This window comes from Pseudophryne corroboree, assembly GCF_028390025.1.
Source record: "Pseudophryne corroboree isolate aPseCor3 chromosome 3 unlocalized genomic scaffold, aPseCor3.hap2 SUPER_3_unloc_10, whole genome shotgun sequence".
Taxonomy (NCBI): domain Eukaryota; kingdom Metazoa; phylum Chordata; class Amphibia; order Anura; family Myobatrachidae; genus Pseudophryne; species Pseudophryne corroboree.
Window position 1 is genome coordinate 2,802,728 of NW_026967494.1, and position 18,330 is coordinate 2,821,057.

The 18,330-nt window shown below is 44.9% G+C and overlaps 2 protein-coding genes across 2 annotated transcripts in view; one reads left to right on the plus strand and one right to left on the minus strand.

Annotated features, from left to right (window-relative positions):
* The window catches only part of LOC134983236 (uncharacterized), a 178,558-nt gene that overhangs the window by 88,439 nt on the left and 71,789 nt on the right, over positions 1–18,330 (minus strand). The window contains exon 11 of the mRNA XM_063948969.1: positions 13,340–13,739. Coding sequence (XP_063805039.1) covers positions 13,340–13,739 — 400 coding nt within the window. The remainder of the gene's footprint in view (positions 1–13,339; positions 13,740–18,330) is intronic.
* Positions 159–1,790, plus strand: LOC134983228 (zinc finger protein OZF-like). Its single transcript, XM_063948964.1, has one exon. It carries the CDS (start codon positions 197–199, stop codon positions 1,739–1,741), a length of 1,545 nt encoding a protein of 514 aa, XP_063805034.1. The 5' UTR covers positions 159–196; the 3' UTR covers positions 1,742–1,790.

The window sequence follows — 18,330 nt, forward strand, 5'->3', positions numbered from 1 at the left end:
TCTGAGACACAATATTATAAAGCCTTCATTAAAAGTTATGTTTTATTATACACACACATTTATAATTAAGTGTCCCAGACAGTCGTCTTCTATTGTTTACAAGATTAATATTGTTACAGAAAATGTCACATTTCCATAATGTATTTTATTTCCAGCAGATGGACACACAAGCAGGAATATCTCAGAAGGACATCTAATGTTATCCCCGGATTGTGAAATAAGAGATAATGACAGTATACAGGATTCTCCTGGAGATAATCCCATTACCCCAATTGTACATCCAGCTCTATCAGCTGATCCCCCTGATCCTGGGAAATGTTCTGCTGATCACTCTGATATTGGTGCATCTGTTACAGCTCTGACAGTAGATACAGTGTTTCCGTGTTCTATAGATGCCAAATGTTTTTCACAGAACACAAAGCTTATTACCCATCAGCCAGCTAAGGCAGGTGAGAGGCCATTTCCATGTTCTGAGTGTGGGAAATGTTTTACACAAAATTCACAACTTGTTACACATCAGCAAAGTCACACAGGTGAGAAGCCATTTCCATGTTCTGAGTGTGGGAAATGTTTTGCATCGAAATCACATCTTGTTATACATAACAGAAGTCACACAGGTGAGAAGCCATTTTCTTGCTCTGAGTGTGGGAAATGTTTTACATGGAAATCACAACTTGTTACACATCAGAAAAGTCACACAGGTGAGAAGGCATTTCCATGTTCTGAGTGTGGGAAATGTTTTACACACAAATCAGATCTTGTTATACATCACAGAAGTCACACAGGTGAAAAGCTGTTCTCTTGCTCTGAGTGCGGGAAATGTTTTCCACGGAAATCACATCTTGTTAGACATCGCAGAAGTCACACAGGTGAGAAGCCATTTTCTTGCTCTGAGTGCGGGAAATGTTTTTCACGGAAATCACATCTTGTTAGACATCAGAAAAGCCACACAGGTGAGAAGACATTTCCGTGTTCTGAGTGTGGGAAATATTTTTCACGGAAATCACATCTTGTTAGACATCACAGAAGTCACACAGGTGAGAAACCATTTTCTTGCTGTGAGTGTGGGAAATGTTTTACACGGAAATCAGATCTTGTTATACATCACAGAAGTCACACAGGTGAGAAGCCATTTCCATGTTCTGAGTGTGGGAAATGTTTTGCACAGAAATTAGATCTTGTTATACATCACAGAAGTCACACAGGTGAGAAGCCATTTCCATGTTCTGAGTGTGGGAAATGTTTTACACACAAATCAGATCTTGATGTACATCACAGAAGTCACACAGGTGAGAAGCCATTTCCATGTTCTGAGTGTGGGAAATGTTTTGCACAGAAATCAGATCTTGTTATACATCACAGAAGTCACACAGGTGAGAAGCCATTTTCTTGCTCTGAGTGTGGGAAATGTTTTACAAAGAAATCATATCTTCTTACACATCAGAGAAGTCACACAGGTGAGAAGCCATTTTCTTGCTGTGAGTGTGGGAAATGTTTTACACGGAAATCCCAACTTGTTACACATCAGCAAAGTCACACAGGTGAGAAGCCATTTCCATGTTCTGAGTGTGGGAAATGTTTTGCACAGAAATCAGATCTTGTTATACATCACAGAAGTCACACAGGTGAGAAGCCATTTTCTTGCTCTGAGTGCTGGAAATGTTTTACAAATAAATCACATCTTGTTAGACATCAGCGAACTCACACAGGTGAGAGGCCATTTCTATACTCTGAGAAATAAATCAGCTATTGCACACAATAAACATCACTCAGGTGAGGAACCATTTTAATCTTCTGGAGTATTCTCATCATTGCCATGCGTTGTTCTTCAAGGTTCTTATCCTATCTCCTATGCTTTTTGCAATATACATGTTACCACTGGGTGAAATAATCAGATGGCATGCCATCCTCTACCACTGCTACGCCGATGACCTGTCTTTTGCTCCAGGTACTGAGAACCCAGTAACAATCCTAAATGGTTGTCTAGCTGAGCTCCAAGTGTGGATAATGCCAGTTGATTGTGACTCAGTCCTGGTGAAACAGGTCCTTGTGATAGAAGCTCACCAACAAAGGGCAGGGCTACAGCTCAGCTTTGCAAACCAACTAGACTTGCGCTTGGGGGTTCAGAGTTACAAAATGCTGATCCTGTGTGGAATCTTGGTGTCCTGGATGGTGGAGTGACACTTAGACATTGGTATCTGCCACAATCAGATCCTCATCTGAGGAACATAGCCAGACTCCAGCACTTTATTCCCGCAGAAGATCTACCTACAGTCATACGTGTACTTGTATCATCACGCATAGACAACTGCAATGTCCTCTACCTGGGTCTCCCAGCAAAATAATTGCACCGCTTGTACAGAATGCAGCAGCCAGGCTGTTACCTAACCAGCCCTTTCCTGCCACATAACACCCATTCTCTGCTCCCTTCACTGGCTGCTTGTAAGATGGTGACTATTATATAATCTTACCGACTTTCCCAGCCCTACATGACCAGGGTCCATGGTACCAGAAGCAGCTTCTTCCTCCTTACTGCCCTGCTTTCTTCCACCTGCAGATAAAGGACTGTTACCAGCAGTACAAAGAATCCCCAAGAAGTTCTGAGATGAGAGAAGGGGAGACATGGTGGTGGCACTAGTGCTGTAGCGGGGGCTGCCGGAGGCACTGTCTATAGGTAATATTGTCCCCAGGCAGCGCTAAGGTGTCAGAGTGGAGACAGGGCAATGGCAGTAATGGGGGGGAGGCGGGGTTGGTGGCAGTAGCTGGAGGGGAAGGTGGCATTTGGGGAGACAGGGCGGTGGCAGTAGTGGGGGGAGATGGGGTGGTGACAGTAGTGAAAGGAGACAGGGTGGTAGTGGGGGGGAGACAGGGTGGGTGGCAGTTGTGTGGGGAGACAGGGTGGTGGCAGTAGTGGGAAGGAGTCAGGGCGGGTGGCAGTAGTGGGGGGAGACAGGGCAGTGGCAGTAGTGCTGTAGCGGGGGCTGCCGGAGGCACTGTCTGTGGGTAATATTGTCCCCAAGCAGCGCTAAGGTGTCAGGGGAGACAGGGCAGTGGCAGTAGTGGGGTGGGTGGCAGTAGCTGGAGGGGCGGGTGGCATTTGGGGAGACAGGGTGGTGGCAGTAGTGAGGGAAGATGGGGTGGTGGCAGTAGTGGAAGGAGACGTGGTAGTAGTGGGGGGAGACGGGGCCGGTCGCAGTTGTGTGGGGAGACAGGGTGGTGGCAGTAGTGGGGAGGAGTCAGGGTGGGTGGCAGTAGTGGAGGGAGACAGGGTGGTGGCAGTAGTGGAAGGAGACAGGGTGGTAGTAGTGGGGGATATGGGGTGGGTGGCAGTTGTGTGGGGAGACAGAATGGTGGCAGTAGTGGAAGGAGACAAAGCAGGTGGCAGTAGTGGGGGGAGACAGGGCTGATGGTCACAGTACAGTACCAGGGGCTGCTGGAGGCAGTAAAGAGGTGTATGGGTCCCGCACAGAACCAGTTGATAATTAGACTTAATGATGATTATGCTTCCTTATTTATAATTAATCCCTTGTATGTGTTACTGTTATTTGCTGTGTCAGCCTTTATGTGTGTTCTGTGTAATAATCCTGAAAGTAATGCTGCTACCGATCTCATCATTTGTGGTAACTTGGAAAAGATGAGATATGAGGTGCACTCTGGAAGCTTATAGGGGGTTAATCAGAGATGATCGCAGATGTGACATCACGCAGCCCCTGGTAAATGGTCCTGTCCCGCCCACGTTCACGTCTCAGGGATGCGGCCACAATGTGTGTGTCTGCGCATGTGCATATTGCCACCACCAGCAAACTGCTGCGGGCAGCTATTGCGGCTGGGTCTGAATGGCCCCCATAGGGTTTTGGCTCTCATGATATGAATCTGTTTTACTTACCTGCAATACTATAATGTAACTTGAATTGTTTCTGTGCTTTAAAGGATATTTTATCCATGTTGTGCAGAGTAAAGTATACTGCTCCAAAAAAATAAAGGGAACACTAAAAAAAAAACATCCTAGATCTGAATGAATGAAATATTCTTATTAAATACTTTGTTCTTCACATAGTTGAATGTGCTGACAACAAAATCACACAAAAATGATCAATGGAAATCAAATTAATTAACCCATGGAGGGCTGGATTTGGAGTCACACTCAAAATTTAAGTGGAAAAACACACTACAGGCTGATCCAACTTTGATGTAATGTCCTTAAAACAAGTCAAAATGAGGCTCAGTAGTGTGTGTGGCCTCCACGTGCCTCTATGCCCCTCCTACCATACTCAGTTTAGAAAATGAGCCCAGAGGAGCCGGTCACAGCTAGGGGAGCTCTACAGAGCTCTTTTAGTAAAATCTAGAGGGAGGAGCCAGCCCACATTGTTAAACTCTTAAAGTGCCAATGGTTCCTGGTGGACCTGTCTATACCCCATGGTACTAATATGGACCCCAGCATCCTCTACGGACTACGAAACAAGTATTTACCGGTAGGTATATAAAATCATCTAAGAAAAAATGGTCTATAACAATTAGGGGTAATCCTTATTATTCACTATTGTAAAATATTCCAACGTTTTGGAACGCACAGCCGTATTCCTTTGAGCCGGTGGAACGCATATTAAGGAGATGCGAATCACAGGCGATCCCATTTTGATGTTTGAAACGTAAAAACGTAACATACGGGCAATAGTGGAACGCATGGGAAGGGAAGTGCGTCACCTGGTGGGCCGAATCTCATTGGCTTAGTTATTTAATTGAAAGCACGTCCCATTTAGATATCTTTGGAGCGGACACATTGGCCCTGGTCATAGGCTTAAATCCTCTGACATTCATTGGCCAGTGGTTATGGTTGCCATGACAACCCGAAAAAACAGAAGTAAACATCATTAATGCCATGGAAATTGTACAATGTGACTGTTTATTACATATCAAATGGTGACTGTACCAAGCTTCAATGGTCAAAATGTACATTTAGTTTATGGATTATCCTCATTTTCCAAAGTAATATATGTATCTGCCTAATTGAATTAGGAGTGGGCGGGACTATAAAGAGTTTAAATAGATGGCTCTGGGATCTGACACACACCATCACCCTGAGAAAGACTAAAGCAGTCGAAACGCGTTGGTGGGGTGGTTGTTTGGACACCCAGACCTGTACTTGTGGCATCCAGCAGAGTGGTGAGAATAGATGGGCCCTTTTTGTTATTTATCCGCTCAGCTGTGATTTTGTTTCCATTGACCCAAGTCAGGCCATTTTGGTGTGCCTGTGTGTTTTATGTATTTATACCCATTAAATACCGTTTTTACCACTATATGGTTGTTTTTTTGGGAGCTACATTACCTGTGTGGAAAAGAAACCGCTACGGGAATTTACAACATGGGTTTCAAGTAAGCTTATGTGTAAGCCTGGCTAGTTACCTTATCAGCCTATAAAGAACTAATCTTTTGTAAAGCCTGAGAGATATGGCTGTATAAACTTGAGAGTGAGCATTTATAGAATGATATCCTTTGCACACCTCAGGTGGTCCTGTTACACACACTGCTCACGGAGTGGGGGTTCTGTCTCACCTGCACCCACATTTTATACTATATTTTATAAAGAAATACTACACATTGGTATTTTTTTTTTTTTTTTTAAATTCATGGACGTTGACCTGTGGGAATATCCTTGACCGTGTGGGGGAGATAAAGAAACAGCTACATGACCATATACAACTTGTCTCAAGTAAGCACACGTGTAAGCGTGATATTCTCCTGATCTTTTAAGTGTGAAAGATTTTGAATATATGAAGCAACGATACCTTTATAAGCATGGAATTTGCTGTCTGATGTAAGCTTATGAGTGAGCATCAATCTTCTCTGACCGTCTCACGTTTCTGGTGGTCCCGTAATGTCCATTTCATGTTCACAAAGTAAAAGATTTCTGCTGGATTTATCTCCATTCCCCATTATTAATTTGACACAATGGATTTTCTTTCTATGTTTTCTATTTACATATGGTCATCCATTGGGAAGAGACTGTATATTCGTGAATTATAAAGAAATAAGAAACGGAAACCGTGAACATCATACAAGGACATTTCGTATTATAAGTATCTGGTACCCTTCTTTGTTTGGCGCATGACAGTATCCCCCTCTTTTGCATTGTATTCCCTGTTGTTTCCAGTCTTCATAACACTGGAAGAGATTCTTGATTGCTGCCTTCATTGTCCAGCTCAGGTGTAAACTATTCCCTTCTTTTGAATGGGCTTCACACCCCGAGTTCTTCCACACTCTGGTAGACAAGTGGGAGTTACTGAAGATAGATCTCATGCCATGCCATCCCGTCAGAACAACAAAGTTCACGCATACGGGTCAAGAACAAAGGATCCCAGGACAACCTTTGTGGATGCCCTATCAGTGAGATGGGAATTTCGTCTGGCCTATGTGTTTCCACTGATCGCCCTGTTTCCCAGGGTGATGCAAAACAGGGAAAGGGCGCCGTGATACTAATAGCTCCGGCTTGGCACAGAAGACATTGGTACACAGATCTGCTGAGGATATCGATGGATGCTCCATTTCTACTTCCTCAACATCCAGATCTACTGTCTCAGGGTCCTTGCTATTACAAGCACCTGGATCAACTGTCTTTGACGGCGTGGGGAGACTTCCATTCTGAAAGCAAGAGGATTCTCACAACTGCTAATTCAAACAATGCTTAAAGCAAGGAAACCATCCTCCACTCGCATTTATCACCGAATATGGCAAGCCTATATTCAATGGTCCAGTGACCGGAAATTTGACCCTAGGTCTTTCAGAGTTTCCAGAGTCCTAACATTCCTTTAGGCAGGAATGGATAAAGGTCTACAGGTGGCTTCCTTGAGAGTTCAGGTGTCAGCATTGTCTGTATGGTTTCAAAAGAAAATTGCTAACCTACAGGATGTGTGCACTTTCTTCCAGGAAACGCTTCACATCCAACCACCCTGCAGTGCCTTGGGATATAAGTTTAGTCCTAAAGGCATTTCAAGTTGCTCCATTTGAACCACTAAAGCAGGTGGATCATAAATGGTGGACAGCTAAAGCTCTCTTTCTACTGGTTGTTGCTTCAGCTAGAAGAGTGTCAGATTGAGGGGCATTATTATGTCGCTCCTTTTCTGATTTTTCATCCAGATAAGCGGTTCTTAGAACCAAATCTTGTTATCTTCCTAAGGTGGAGTCTAAATTCCACCTTAACGAAGAAATTGTTGTCCCGGCCTTCCAAGGGCCGGACCTTTCTGTGGAAGATGTATCATTGGACATAGTTCGTGCCTATATGATTTACGTGGATCATATCAGTGCCATCAGAAAGACAGACACTCTCTGTTCTCTATGGATTTTACAAGAGAGGATGGACTGCTTACAAGCAGACACTGGCGAGGTGGCTTCAGATGACGATTTCAGAAGCATATTCTCAAGCTGAACTCCCTATTCCGGCTAATATCTCTGTTCACCCTACACGTAAGGTAGGTACATCATGGGCAGCACAACGTAGTGCTTCAGCTAAACAGATATGTAAGGCAGCCACATGGTCTTCCATTAACACATTCATTATACATTATGCCTTTGATACCTCAGAACGCTGAATTCAGGCGAAGGATTCTCCTGTCCAATCAGGAGCCTCCCCACCACTAAATTTGCTTTAGGATATCCCAATGTTATCCTGTGGATAACCTGTGGACACTGCATGAGAAATAATAGTTATGGTAGACTTACCGTTGATAACTCTATTTCTCCTTAGTCCACAGTATCCACAGGGATCCCACCCTGATGCACCTGATTTGAGGATCCTTTCACCTACTAACATCTTCCTTCTTGTACAGAAGGGTGTGCATGTGTGTTCTTCTCACCTGATTAGGGCTTTCTATGATGCTCCTGCCTTGAGCTTTGGAAAAGAACTGAATTGCCTGAGCCAGGAGGCGGGGATTTAGGGGACTGGCCCATTGCATTCTGGAAGTCCGAAAGCCTTTGATCGTTGGTACCAATGCACTGATGCTACCTCATATCCCAAATGTATATCCTGTGGATACTGTGGACTTAGGAGAATTAGAATTGTCGACGGTAAGTCTGCCATAACTACATATATTTCTGGCATGGTGTGGCTGCTTGCTGGGGCACAGGCTTGAGGCTCCTCATGCCACGTGACACAATGCTTAGGATATATCTGGTGCAGACCCTGTCATGTATCCACATGCTCCTTGTACAGCTGGCCTCAGGGAATTGGCTAATGACCGGCTCCTGTTACTGAGTTGGCAGCATCTGAGTCTTGCTACCGTCGTCTTAGGTATATAATACATTTATTGAGCTTGTGTATGGGAACCAGCATTCAGAATCCTGCACCTTCCCTGCTGATTACCTGTCCCCTGGCACTTGGATGATGGCCTTCTCTGGCTTCTGATCCATGGCCTTAAGGGCACACCAATGATTCGTAATGGAAGTATCTTCAGGAGCATCCACATCTAAGTAGAAGGACAGGGCCTCTTGCAAAATTCTGGTGCCTACAGCATCCATTAATATATAATCCTGCAATCTCCAAGGTGGTAAAGGAGGAGTAGTGGGAAAAGGCGACCAGGACCCTATCAGAGGGGTGTGATCAGACCATGAAATTACTGTCGGTAGAATAATTCAAGCGACCAGGTTCTGGGATACAATGTGATAAATATGGAGACTGACACAGGACATTTCATAAAGGATAAGCATTTATTTCTCTAAGTTACAACAATGAGAACCTGCAAATAACAAGTTATACTCAGTTACAGTAATAGCAAGAACAAATTAGAATAATCAGCTCTTATCTCAGATGTTTCATGATCTGTCCCAGATGATGGTCATCGATGAAGTAGTTTAAACAATATAGTTCAGTCGCCCTCAGGGTCCCTCTTTATTAAACTGAGGTGGGTTTATAGAAGTCTGTATCTGCTGTAGACAGAAGTAAATTCAATCAGAACTAACCTGATATGTGTAAGTCTCTAGGCTTTATACTATGCAAGGATACACTAACATTGTCTTACCAGGTATTACATTCAGGTCTGTGATGCTGGGTGCAGTAGTCATTCAGTATAACATAATTTATCTTATCCTGGACAACTGTCCCCTTTCACCTACTTATGTATACAATACCCCAAACATCTTACTAGACAGTTTCCATCTGAGATGTTGATAATAGGAACATATATCTATTATAATTAGCCAGCCTAAAAGCTGTGTATATTGGAGGTCATTCCGAGTTGTTCGCTCGCAAGGCGATTTTAGCAGTATTGCACACACTAAGCCGCCGCCTACTGGGAGTGAATCTTAGCTTCTTAAAATTGCGAACGATGTATTCGCAATATTGCGATTACAAACTTCTTAGCAGTTTCAGAGTAGCTTCTGACTTACTCGGCATCTGCGATCAGTTCAGTGCTTGTCGTTCCTGGTTTGACGTCATAAACACTCCCAGCGTTCGCCCAGACACTCCCCCGTTTCTCCAGCCACTCCCGCGTTTTTCCCAGAAACTGTAGCGTTTTTATCCACACGCCCATAAAACGGCCTGTTTCTGCCCAGTAACACCCATTTCCTGTCAATCACACTACGATCGCCGGAAAGAAGAAAAAGCCGTGAGTAAAAATACTATCTTCATAGCAAAATTACTTGTCGCAGTGCGGACATTGCGCATGCGCTCTAAGCGGAAAATCACTGGGATGCGAAGAAATTTACCGAGCGAACGACTCGGAATGAGGGCCATTCTTCCCACTCACTATGTCCTTCACAATAGGTCAAAGGTAGAAGACAACTGTGGATCTATGTTTCTAACTGGTTTCTTAAGCACTAATCATAATAAAAGTACATAAATAAAGTAATAAGGTCATACGTATACAGAATGGAGTTACACATGGACAAAATGGCATCTAAAAAGTAGTAACTAATATCACCCTATATTGAAATATATGAATGTAAGGGATCAATTGTAATGACCTAGAAGAAGGTCTATTCTCTAATATGACCTGTGTACAGCAGAGTAATAAGTATAATCACGCACACCTGGATGTCTAATTCTCCAAGACTTCATCATAGAGGTCATATTCAGCTAATAAAGGGAGCATGAGGAAGCTGAGGAACGTGCGGCATTAATGGTCTGTTCATCAATAGTGGAGGATCTATCAAGATGAGGACAGGAGCAAGAGTAACATCTCCCATAAGGAGAAGTGCAATTTCTTGTAGCTTTTGAAAAAAAAAATATTTAAGAAATCGGGGCTGTCTGGGATGAGGGGCATAGAGAGAAGTGAGGGTGACATATTTATAATGGATTTTCCCAACTAGAATCCAATATCTACCATTGCAATCCACCCACTTGCTGTCCAGGTGAAAGGGGCAGGATCTATGGGAAAGGATGGCTGCACCACAGGAGATAGAGCATGCTGGGTAGTTATTGGTAAACTGAGGGGGAGAGTGCAATGGAACATGTGAGCCCTGAATGGCTACCACCGCCGCCTTCTGGTCAGCTAAATATTTTAGTGAAAGACGTCTCTTATGAGGTGAATTAAGAACTCTTACATTAAGACTTAAAAACGTCGCCGTGATAGAGAGAGATCAGATCATGGAATGAAACATCTAGGATCATCTGTGTAAAGTCAAGTAGAGTGTAGGGCGTGTGCATACTTCAAATCTATCAGACAGAAAATATAAAATAGGGAACAAAAATGGGAGACAAAAAGAAATAGCGTTCATAAAGGAGCTAGAGATTCCGTCACCAGGCTACCGTGACAGAAAAGTAGAAAAAGGTGGCGGTCGGGCCTGAAAGGGAAACCCACCGACTACCCCAAGTAGCCATACGAGAGGCAAAATCTAGTCATCATAGTAACAATTGTACAAAGAAATACCAAATCTCAATGTAACCAATGTATCCAAAGGAGGTAAAGGCCAAGAACATGGCCTGATATCCAATGTAGGTTCCACCAACACCGTTATAAGGGCAACGAATCAGTCATGCTTTGCCTGAACACCCAAACATTCTAGAAAGGTATTATGAAACGTAACAGTGGAAAGATTATCAGACCATATACTATATAGCAATTAAATAGCACAGGAAATTAAGATAACGAGATTTATGGTAAGAACTTACCTTTGTTAAATCTCTTTCTGCGAGATACAATGGGCTCCACAAGGATAGACATTGGGGTGTAGAGTAGGATCTTGATCCAAGGCACCAACAGGCTCAAAAGTTTTGATTGTTTCCAGAATGCATAGCGCCGCCTCCTCTCTAACCCCACCTCCCTGCACAGGAGCTCAGTTTTTAGTTAACCAGCCCAATGCAGTAGCAGGTAAAAGAGACGACAACAGTTAGTAGCCACATACACCACACTCTCACGACAGGAGAAAGTGTCAGCGGCTAATGCCATACCAACCCAAAAAAAGCTAAGTGCGTCAGGGTGGGCGCCTTGTGGAGCCCAGTGTACCTCGCAGAAAGAGATTTAATAAAGGTAAGTTCTTACCATAAATCTCATTTTCTGCTGCGGGGTACACTGGGCTCCACAAGGATAGACATTGGGGATGTCCTAAAGCAGTTCCTTATGGGAGGGGACACACTGTAGAACCCGGCTTTCAAAGGAAGCATCCTGGGAAGCGGCAGTATTGAAGGCATAGAAACTTATGAACGTGTTCACTGAGGACCACGTAGCCGCCTTGCTCAATTGTTCAAGGGTCGCACCACGGCGGGTCGCCCAATAAGGTCCAACAAGCCGAGTAGAATGGGCCTTAATGTTAGCAGGAGCCGGAATGCCAGCCCGAACATAAGCATGTGCAATCACCATTCTAATCCAACAGGCCAGGGTCTGCTTGTGAGCAGGCCAGCCATGTTTGTGAAAACCAAACGGAACAAAGAGGGAATCAGACTTCCTGATGGAAGCTGTCCTCTTCACATAGATACGGAGAGCCTGTACCACATCCAAAGACCGCTCTTTGGAAGACAAATCAGGATAGGCAAAGGCCGGAACCACGATCTCCTGATTAAGGTGGAACGATGAGACCACCTTATGTAAATACCCGGGACAAGTCCTAAGAACCGCCCGGTCATGGTGAAAAATCAGATTGGGGAACTACAAGACAAGGCACCCAAATGCGACACTCGTCTAGAAGAGGCAATAGCCAGTAGAAACAAGACCTTAAGAGAAAGCCACTTAAAGTGCACCAATTCAAGTGGTTCAAAGGGAGACTCTTGTAATGCCTCCAAAACCACCGACAAATCCTAAGGAGCCACAGGCGGGACTTAGGGAGGTTGAATCCGCAAAACACCCTGAGTGAAGGTATGTACATCAGGTAAGGTTGCAATTTTTCTCTGGAATCAAACCAACAAGGCAGAAATATGAACCTTGATGGAAGCCAGATGCAGGCCTAAGTCTAGGCCCTGCTGAAGGAAAGCCAAAAGCTTGGCTGTACTAAACTTGGAAGCGTCATGATTGTTAGATGCGCACCAAACAAAGTAAGAATGTCAGACCCTATGGTAAATCCAAGCAGAAGCCGGTTTCCGGGCCCACAACATAGTCTGAATGACCGCCTCAGAAAATCCTTTAGCCCTCAAGACGGAAGCTTCAAGAGCCATGCCGCCAAGCCCTAGTAGACACAGGGGCCCTAAACGAGGAGATCTGGTCGTTGTGGAAGTAGAATGGGACGCTCTAGCGAGAGGCCCTGGAGGTCTGAGAACCAGTGCCATCTGGGCCACGCTGGAGCTATGAGAAGCAGGCTTTCTCCTTCCTGCTTGAACTTCCGGATTACCCTGGGCAGAAGTAACACCGGAGGGAACACGTACGGCAGCCGAAAGGTCCATGGAACCACCAGCGCATCCACGAATGCTGCTTGAGTACTTGGCAGACAGGCTGTTTTAGCAGATGCCAAATCAGCCACTCTCTTATTAAGGTCCTCTCCGAAAAGGATAACTCCCATAAAAGGTAGTACCTCCAGGGTTTTCTTAGAGACCAGATCCACAGACCAGGACCGCAGCCATAAAATACGGCAGGGCAGAACGGACGTAGTAGAAGCCTTGGCCGCCAGGATACCGGCATCAGAAGCCGCCTCCTTAATATAGTGAGAAGCTGTGACTATATACTATAAGCATTGCCGAGCATGGTCAGAAGAGATTTCAGCTTCCAACTCCTGGGCCCACGCTTCAATAGCTTCTGCAGCCCATGTTGCTGCAATAGTGGGCCTATGCGCAGCACCCGCTAGGGTGTAAATCGCCTTTAGACAATGACTACCCTCCACACACTTATCCGTAGGCTCTTTTAGAGACGTGACGGTAGTGCTGATGAGACCACCATCCTTGCCGCATGTGAATCCACTGGCGGAGGCGTTTCTCAATTTTTACTCAGCTCCGGCGTGAGGGGATAGTGAGCAAGCAGCTTCTTGTGAGGCTTGAACGTCTTTCCTGGATTTTCCCAGGATTCCTGATGTTTATCAACAAGATGATCAGAAGGAGGTAAAACTTGTTTAGCCACCTTCTGACGCTTAAACCTGTCCGGTTTCTTAGGAGGAACGGACGGCTCCGGGTCATCCGTAATTTGAAGAATGATCTTGATAGCCTCCAATAAATCAGGAACATCCACTTGTGAAACACCATCCCCATCAGGAGCATCCAGATCGGTATCTGTGGGATCAGTATAAACGCTATCTTCATCAGACGAGCTGTCAGGGACAGCAGTGGATTGTGAGGAAGTAATGACCCGCTTGGATGACCTCTTGGTCTTAGGCGGCCGAGGGTTAGACTTCTTAGTAGTCAGGGAATGGCTCAATTGTTATAACTGAGTGGACAATTGATCTGCCCACGACGGATTAACCGCGGGGACCATGAACTGTTGCACCGACACAGGAGGTCCCATAGGGGGCGTTAGTCTGGTAACTTGCATAGTCAGTAGCGTGGAGAAGGTAGCCCACAGTGGGTCATTCTGAACCCCCGTTGCTACCGTCCCACTGGGGGGCAAGGAACCCCCAGAACCAGAACCTTCAGCTACTACGTTTTCCTCAAATGTGTCTGCAGCTTCATCACCACTCCCGGTGGGATCAGCCACAGAACCGTTACCCTCAGTAGCGGACATGTTATAAATCGCAATATAAGGTAACACAGTATAATATCAGCAGCACAATACCTGAACCGTGCAGTGTATTCAGCACAAACAGGAATTCAGGAGAGATATGGTGACTAAAATCACAGAGAAAAATACACACTAAGTATATCTTGTGAACAACCTATATTAATAATAAACCTGACGCACCTAGCCCCCACAGGTTATAGAATATAGGGATAGCAAGCTGAGTGAGAAACACGAAATGGAGGTCACACAGCAGCCAGATGCACACATATAGTCACAGTTGTACAATGAAGAAGTTATGACAGGCAATAATACTGCACTGGACTAGCCATACAATGAGATATAGCTATACAGATAATAGATATAACAATGCACCGTAAAGACTGGATGTATATCACAGGGTACTTGTACTAAATAACCCTGACTAAATGCACTTTTTCTTACACTGTCAGCAGACATGTAGAATACTTAAGTGTCCTGTAAAAAACACAGCGCTGACATGCAGGCGGCTTTACAGAGGAGGATTTGCCCAAGCAGTCCCAGGAACAGTGTTGCTGTGTGTAATGGCGTCCAAATACTGACTGGGAGAGAGAGAGAAAGATATGCAGCTCCAGGGCGGGAACATTTACTCTAAGTGGCGCCCTGGGGAAGGGGCTAAAGGTCCAAGCCTTATCCCTCTGCTGGACTTCACCACCGGTACTGTGGGCTGCATAAAAATGGCTTTTGAGAGAAACTGACCTGTGCCCTTGCCCTGGTGGTCTAATGGGGTCCCTGTACTGCCACAGTGTCAATGCCAGCACGCGCGGCCCGCCTCCCACTGGCAGCGCCGGATCGTGATACAGTGTGGGTCCCGCGAGCAGTACCCACTTACCTCCTCCCAAAGTGCGGCCACACGATCCAGGAGAGTTTCGGCCATGTGTGACTGACCAGAAGAAAACCGGATCCTCCGCTGTAGGTACTCGGCAACCAGGGCGTGGGAGTGTACAGCGCCACTGGGGGAGAGATGAAGCTGCAGCAGGAAATGTCTCCTGACATCTAACCTCTGCTGCAGCCCTTGTAGACTTCTTTTTTCAGCAAAAAAGCTTTTTTCTTAGGGCTGCTGGAGCAGCCCCCCTGTAACGTGCCTGCTATTGCAAGCACCGACTACAAAACTGAGCTCCTGTGCAGGGAGGCGGGGTTATAGAGGAGGCGGCGCTATGCATTCTGGGAACAGTCAAAGCTTTTGAGCCTGTTGGTGCCTCGGAACAAGATCTTACTCTACACCCCAATGTCTATCCTTGTGGAGTCCAGTGTACCCCGCAGCAGAAAAAAAAGATACGTTTTATACCCATAACAAGAGCAAATAAATCTGGCCTAAAAATAGATCCATGCCCAGTAACTTAGTCCCAGTTGGCACATGTTAAAGTAGGAAACAAACTCTGAGTGTCTGCAGCAGTCTTACTCCTTTAGCATATTACTTCGAGACAGAAGACAACTCCTCCGGGATTGGTTTAGGTAAAGTGTCATGAAGGGCTGTCAACAGGAGTGTCCCACTTTTTCAGAATAGCAGGGCCATCCTCGGGTGAAGGTATCACTGTGTAGGTGCCGTTTCGCATTACAATAAGCTTAGTAGGAAAGCCCCATTTGTATTGTACATTTCCTTGGGTGGAATAGACGTCTTTTGGCCAGCGTCACAGGAGAAATATCCAGAAATAGCTGCAGATTACCCAGGCACTCAGTTGTGGATGAGAAAGACAAAGCAGGCCGTAGAATTCGTTCTATAATATGAAAAAAGTGGACCCTGAGCATAGTGTCCCTCGGTGCTTGGATAGGGGCCTGTTTGGACTTTGGGAGTCTATGGATCCTATCAATAAGAAGGTCCACGGCAGAAGCCTTCAGTGAAAGTTTCTGAAAAGAAGACCGTGGCATAATCATAAAGCTCAGCATTTGAAGCAGAATCTGGAACGTCCATTATTCTGATATTATTTCTCCGAGACCTGTCTTCTAAATCAATGACTTTATCACGACTAGAGACCGTGTCTTCCTGAAGGGTGTCGTGCTGAAATCAGATCTTTGTGAGATGCAACAATCTCTTTCATCTTAGTCTGTACGCGTGCCAATCTCACTGATACTGGACCTCAAAGCTTGAATGTTAGAGTTAAGTTCTGAGGTATTTCAGTCCTTAAATGTAGATAACATAGAATGTATAGAGCGTAGAGTAACAGGACCATCTAGAGTGTCCTAAGACGTCTTCAGCCATTACAGCTGGCCTGTGCATCTGACAAGAAGCAGATGATGTAGTGGTCTCAGAAGGACCACCTGAATTCGAGGTACCGAAGAGATGGGCAGGTGGGGCCAATTTGATACCTTTTAACCTTTTTTGGAGGCATGGTAAGCCGGCTACAAAGAGACTGACCTCTCAGAGATAGGAAAATACAAACAATCTATAAATAAAAGGAGCAGTAGTACGCTGTCAGGAGGTTACATCAAGATGACTCCGTTCAAAATGACATTCTTAGTCGGGGTGACGGGGGTATCCGAGACAAAATTTCAAGTAAACATGATGTAATGCAACTCAAATAACACAGTAATGACCGAGAAATTCCAATAGAGGTCAGCGTGATCACAGACGTGAAGTACTCAGCACAGAGAGACACAAATGGCAAAATATGTACTGAATTGAACATATATGTTTCTTTGTGCCCTTGAGAACGATCCCACTGTTATACATTATAGGTAGTAACACTGTCCTAACGTGTGATACGCTATGGATAGTAACAAAGTGGTCATTGTAAGACATAGTGGTTACCAGAAAAGGCCTCTTAGGTTGTATGCAGTACTAACACTCTGCAGGGAGCACTTACAGTAGGTTGTAAGCAGTAGTAACGCTCTGCAGGGAGCACTTAGGTTGTATGCAGTAGTAACGCTCTGCAGAGGGAACTTAGGTTGGAAGAAAAAAAGGCATTTGGTTTCCCCCAGCACCCTGAATGATAACAGTAACCAGATATAAATCCCACATAATAATAGAATTCAGAGATCTTCGTTACACATATTTGCACAAATGTGTGGTTAAGCCCCAATGCCGCATCAAGGCGTCTCTGTATATTTGGGGACCCTAGCGCTATATCTAGGTGCAGGGTGTGGCACCCCAAAACACCAGAATGAGCCAGAAAGGACAGCGTGACATACCAGTGAAAAAATTATAGTGTTAATAAATTAGTATTAAGGAAGCCGAAGCTATAGAGAGGTTGATACAAACATGAAATGTAATTAAAATAGAGAAATAGTGTTAAAAAATTAATAAGTGAAAAGTGTTTATAGAATGTAAAGGTATGCCACACTAAAGCCATCCAGCTCAGCCAGTCCAGAGGCACCACACCTCACACCTCCATTACCCCAATCTGGGTCTAATATTAACCAGCAAGGAGTCACATGATAATGGCTCCTTACTACAATATGTCTAAGCTAAGAGCCACCTACCTTGGAGCAACCCCATAATGCTCCATGTGGCATGTCAGGACCTGCACCTCCTCCTAATGCAGGAACCTCTCTGCCTCTCACAACAGACATATATATTGGTAGATGCTCAATTAGCTTAGTGATATCATTCAAGCGCTCCCTTTCGAGCACCTGAATGATATCACTTAGCTAATTGAGCATCTACCAATATATATGTCTGGAACTTAGGTTGTATGCAGTAGTAACGCTCTGCAGGGAGCACTTAGATTGTATGCAGTAGTAACGCTCTGCAGGGAGCACTTAGGTTGTATGCAGTAGTAACGCTCTGCAGGGAGCACTTAGATTGTATGCAGTAGTAACGCTCTGCAGGGAGCACTTAGGTTGTATGCAGTAGTAACGCTCTGCAGGGAGCAGCTGTAAACCAGTTTTTTTTTCTGAGATCACAATCCCGTTGTGAAAGGATCTCATAAATTTGATAAATAAAATGTGTTTAAATCCGTTTTATATTTCACTTGCTTATATCAGTTATTACTCTACCCATATACCCATACATAGGTAGTGCTGGTATATACATTTTCTCATACGTCCTAGAGGATGCTGGGGTCACCATTAGAACCATGGGGTATAGACGGGATCCGCAGGAGACATGGGCAGTTTAAGACTTTCAAAGGGTGTGAACTGGCTCCTCCCTCTATGCCCCTCCTCCAGACTCCAGTTTTAGAATTGTGCCCAGGCAGACTGGATGCACTACAGGGTAGCTCTACTGAGTTTCTCTGAAAATACTTTTGTTAGGTTTTTTGTTTTCAGGGAGATCTGCTGGTAACAGTCTCCC

Coding starts and splice junctions, on each gene's coding strand:
- LOC134983228 (XM_063948964.1), top strand. CDS start 197: ATGTTATCCCCGGATTGTGAAATAAGAGATAATGACAGTATACAGGAT.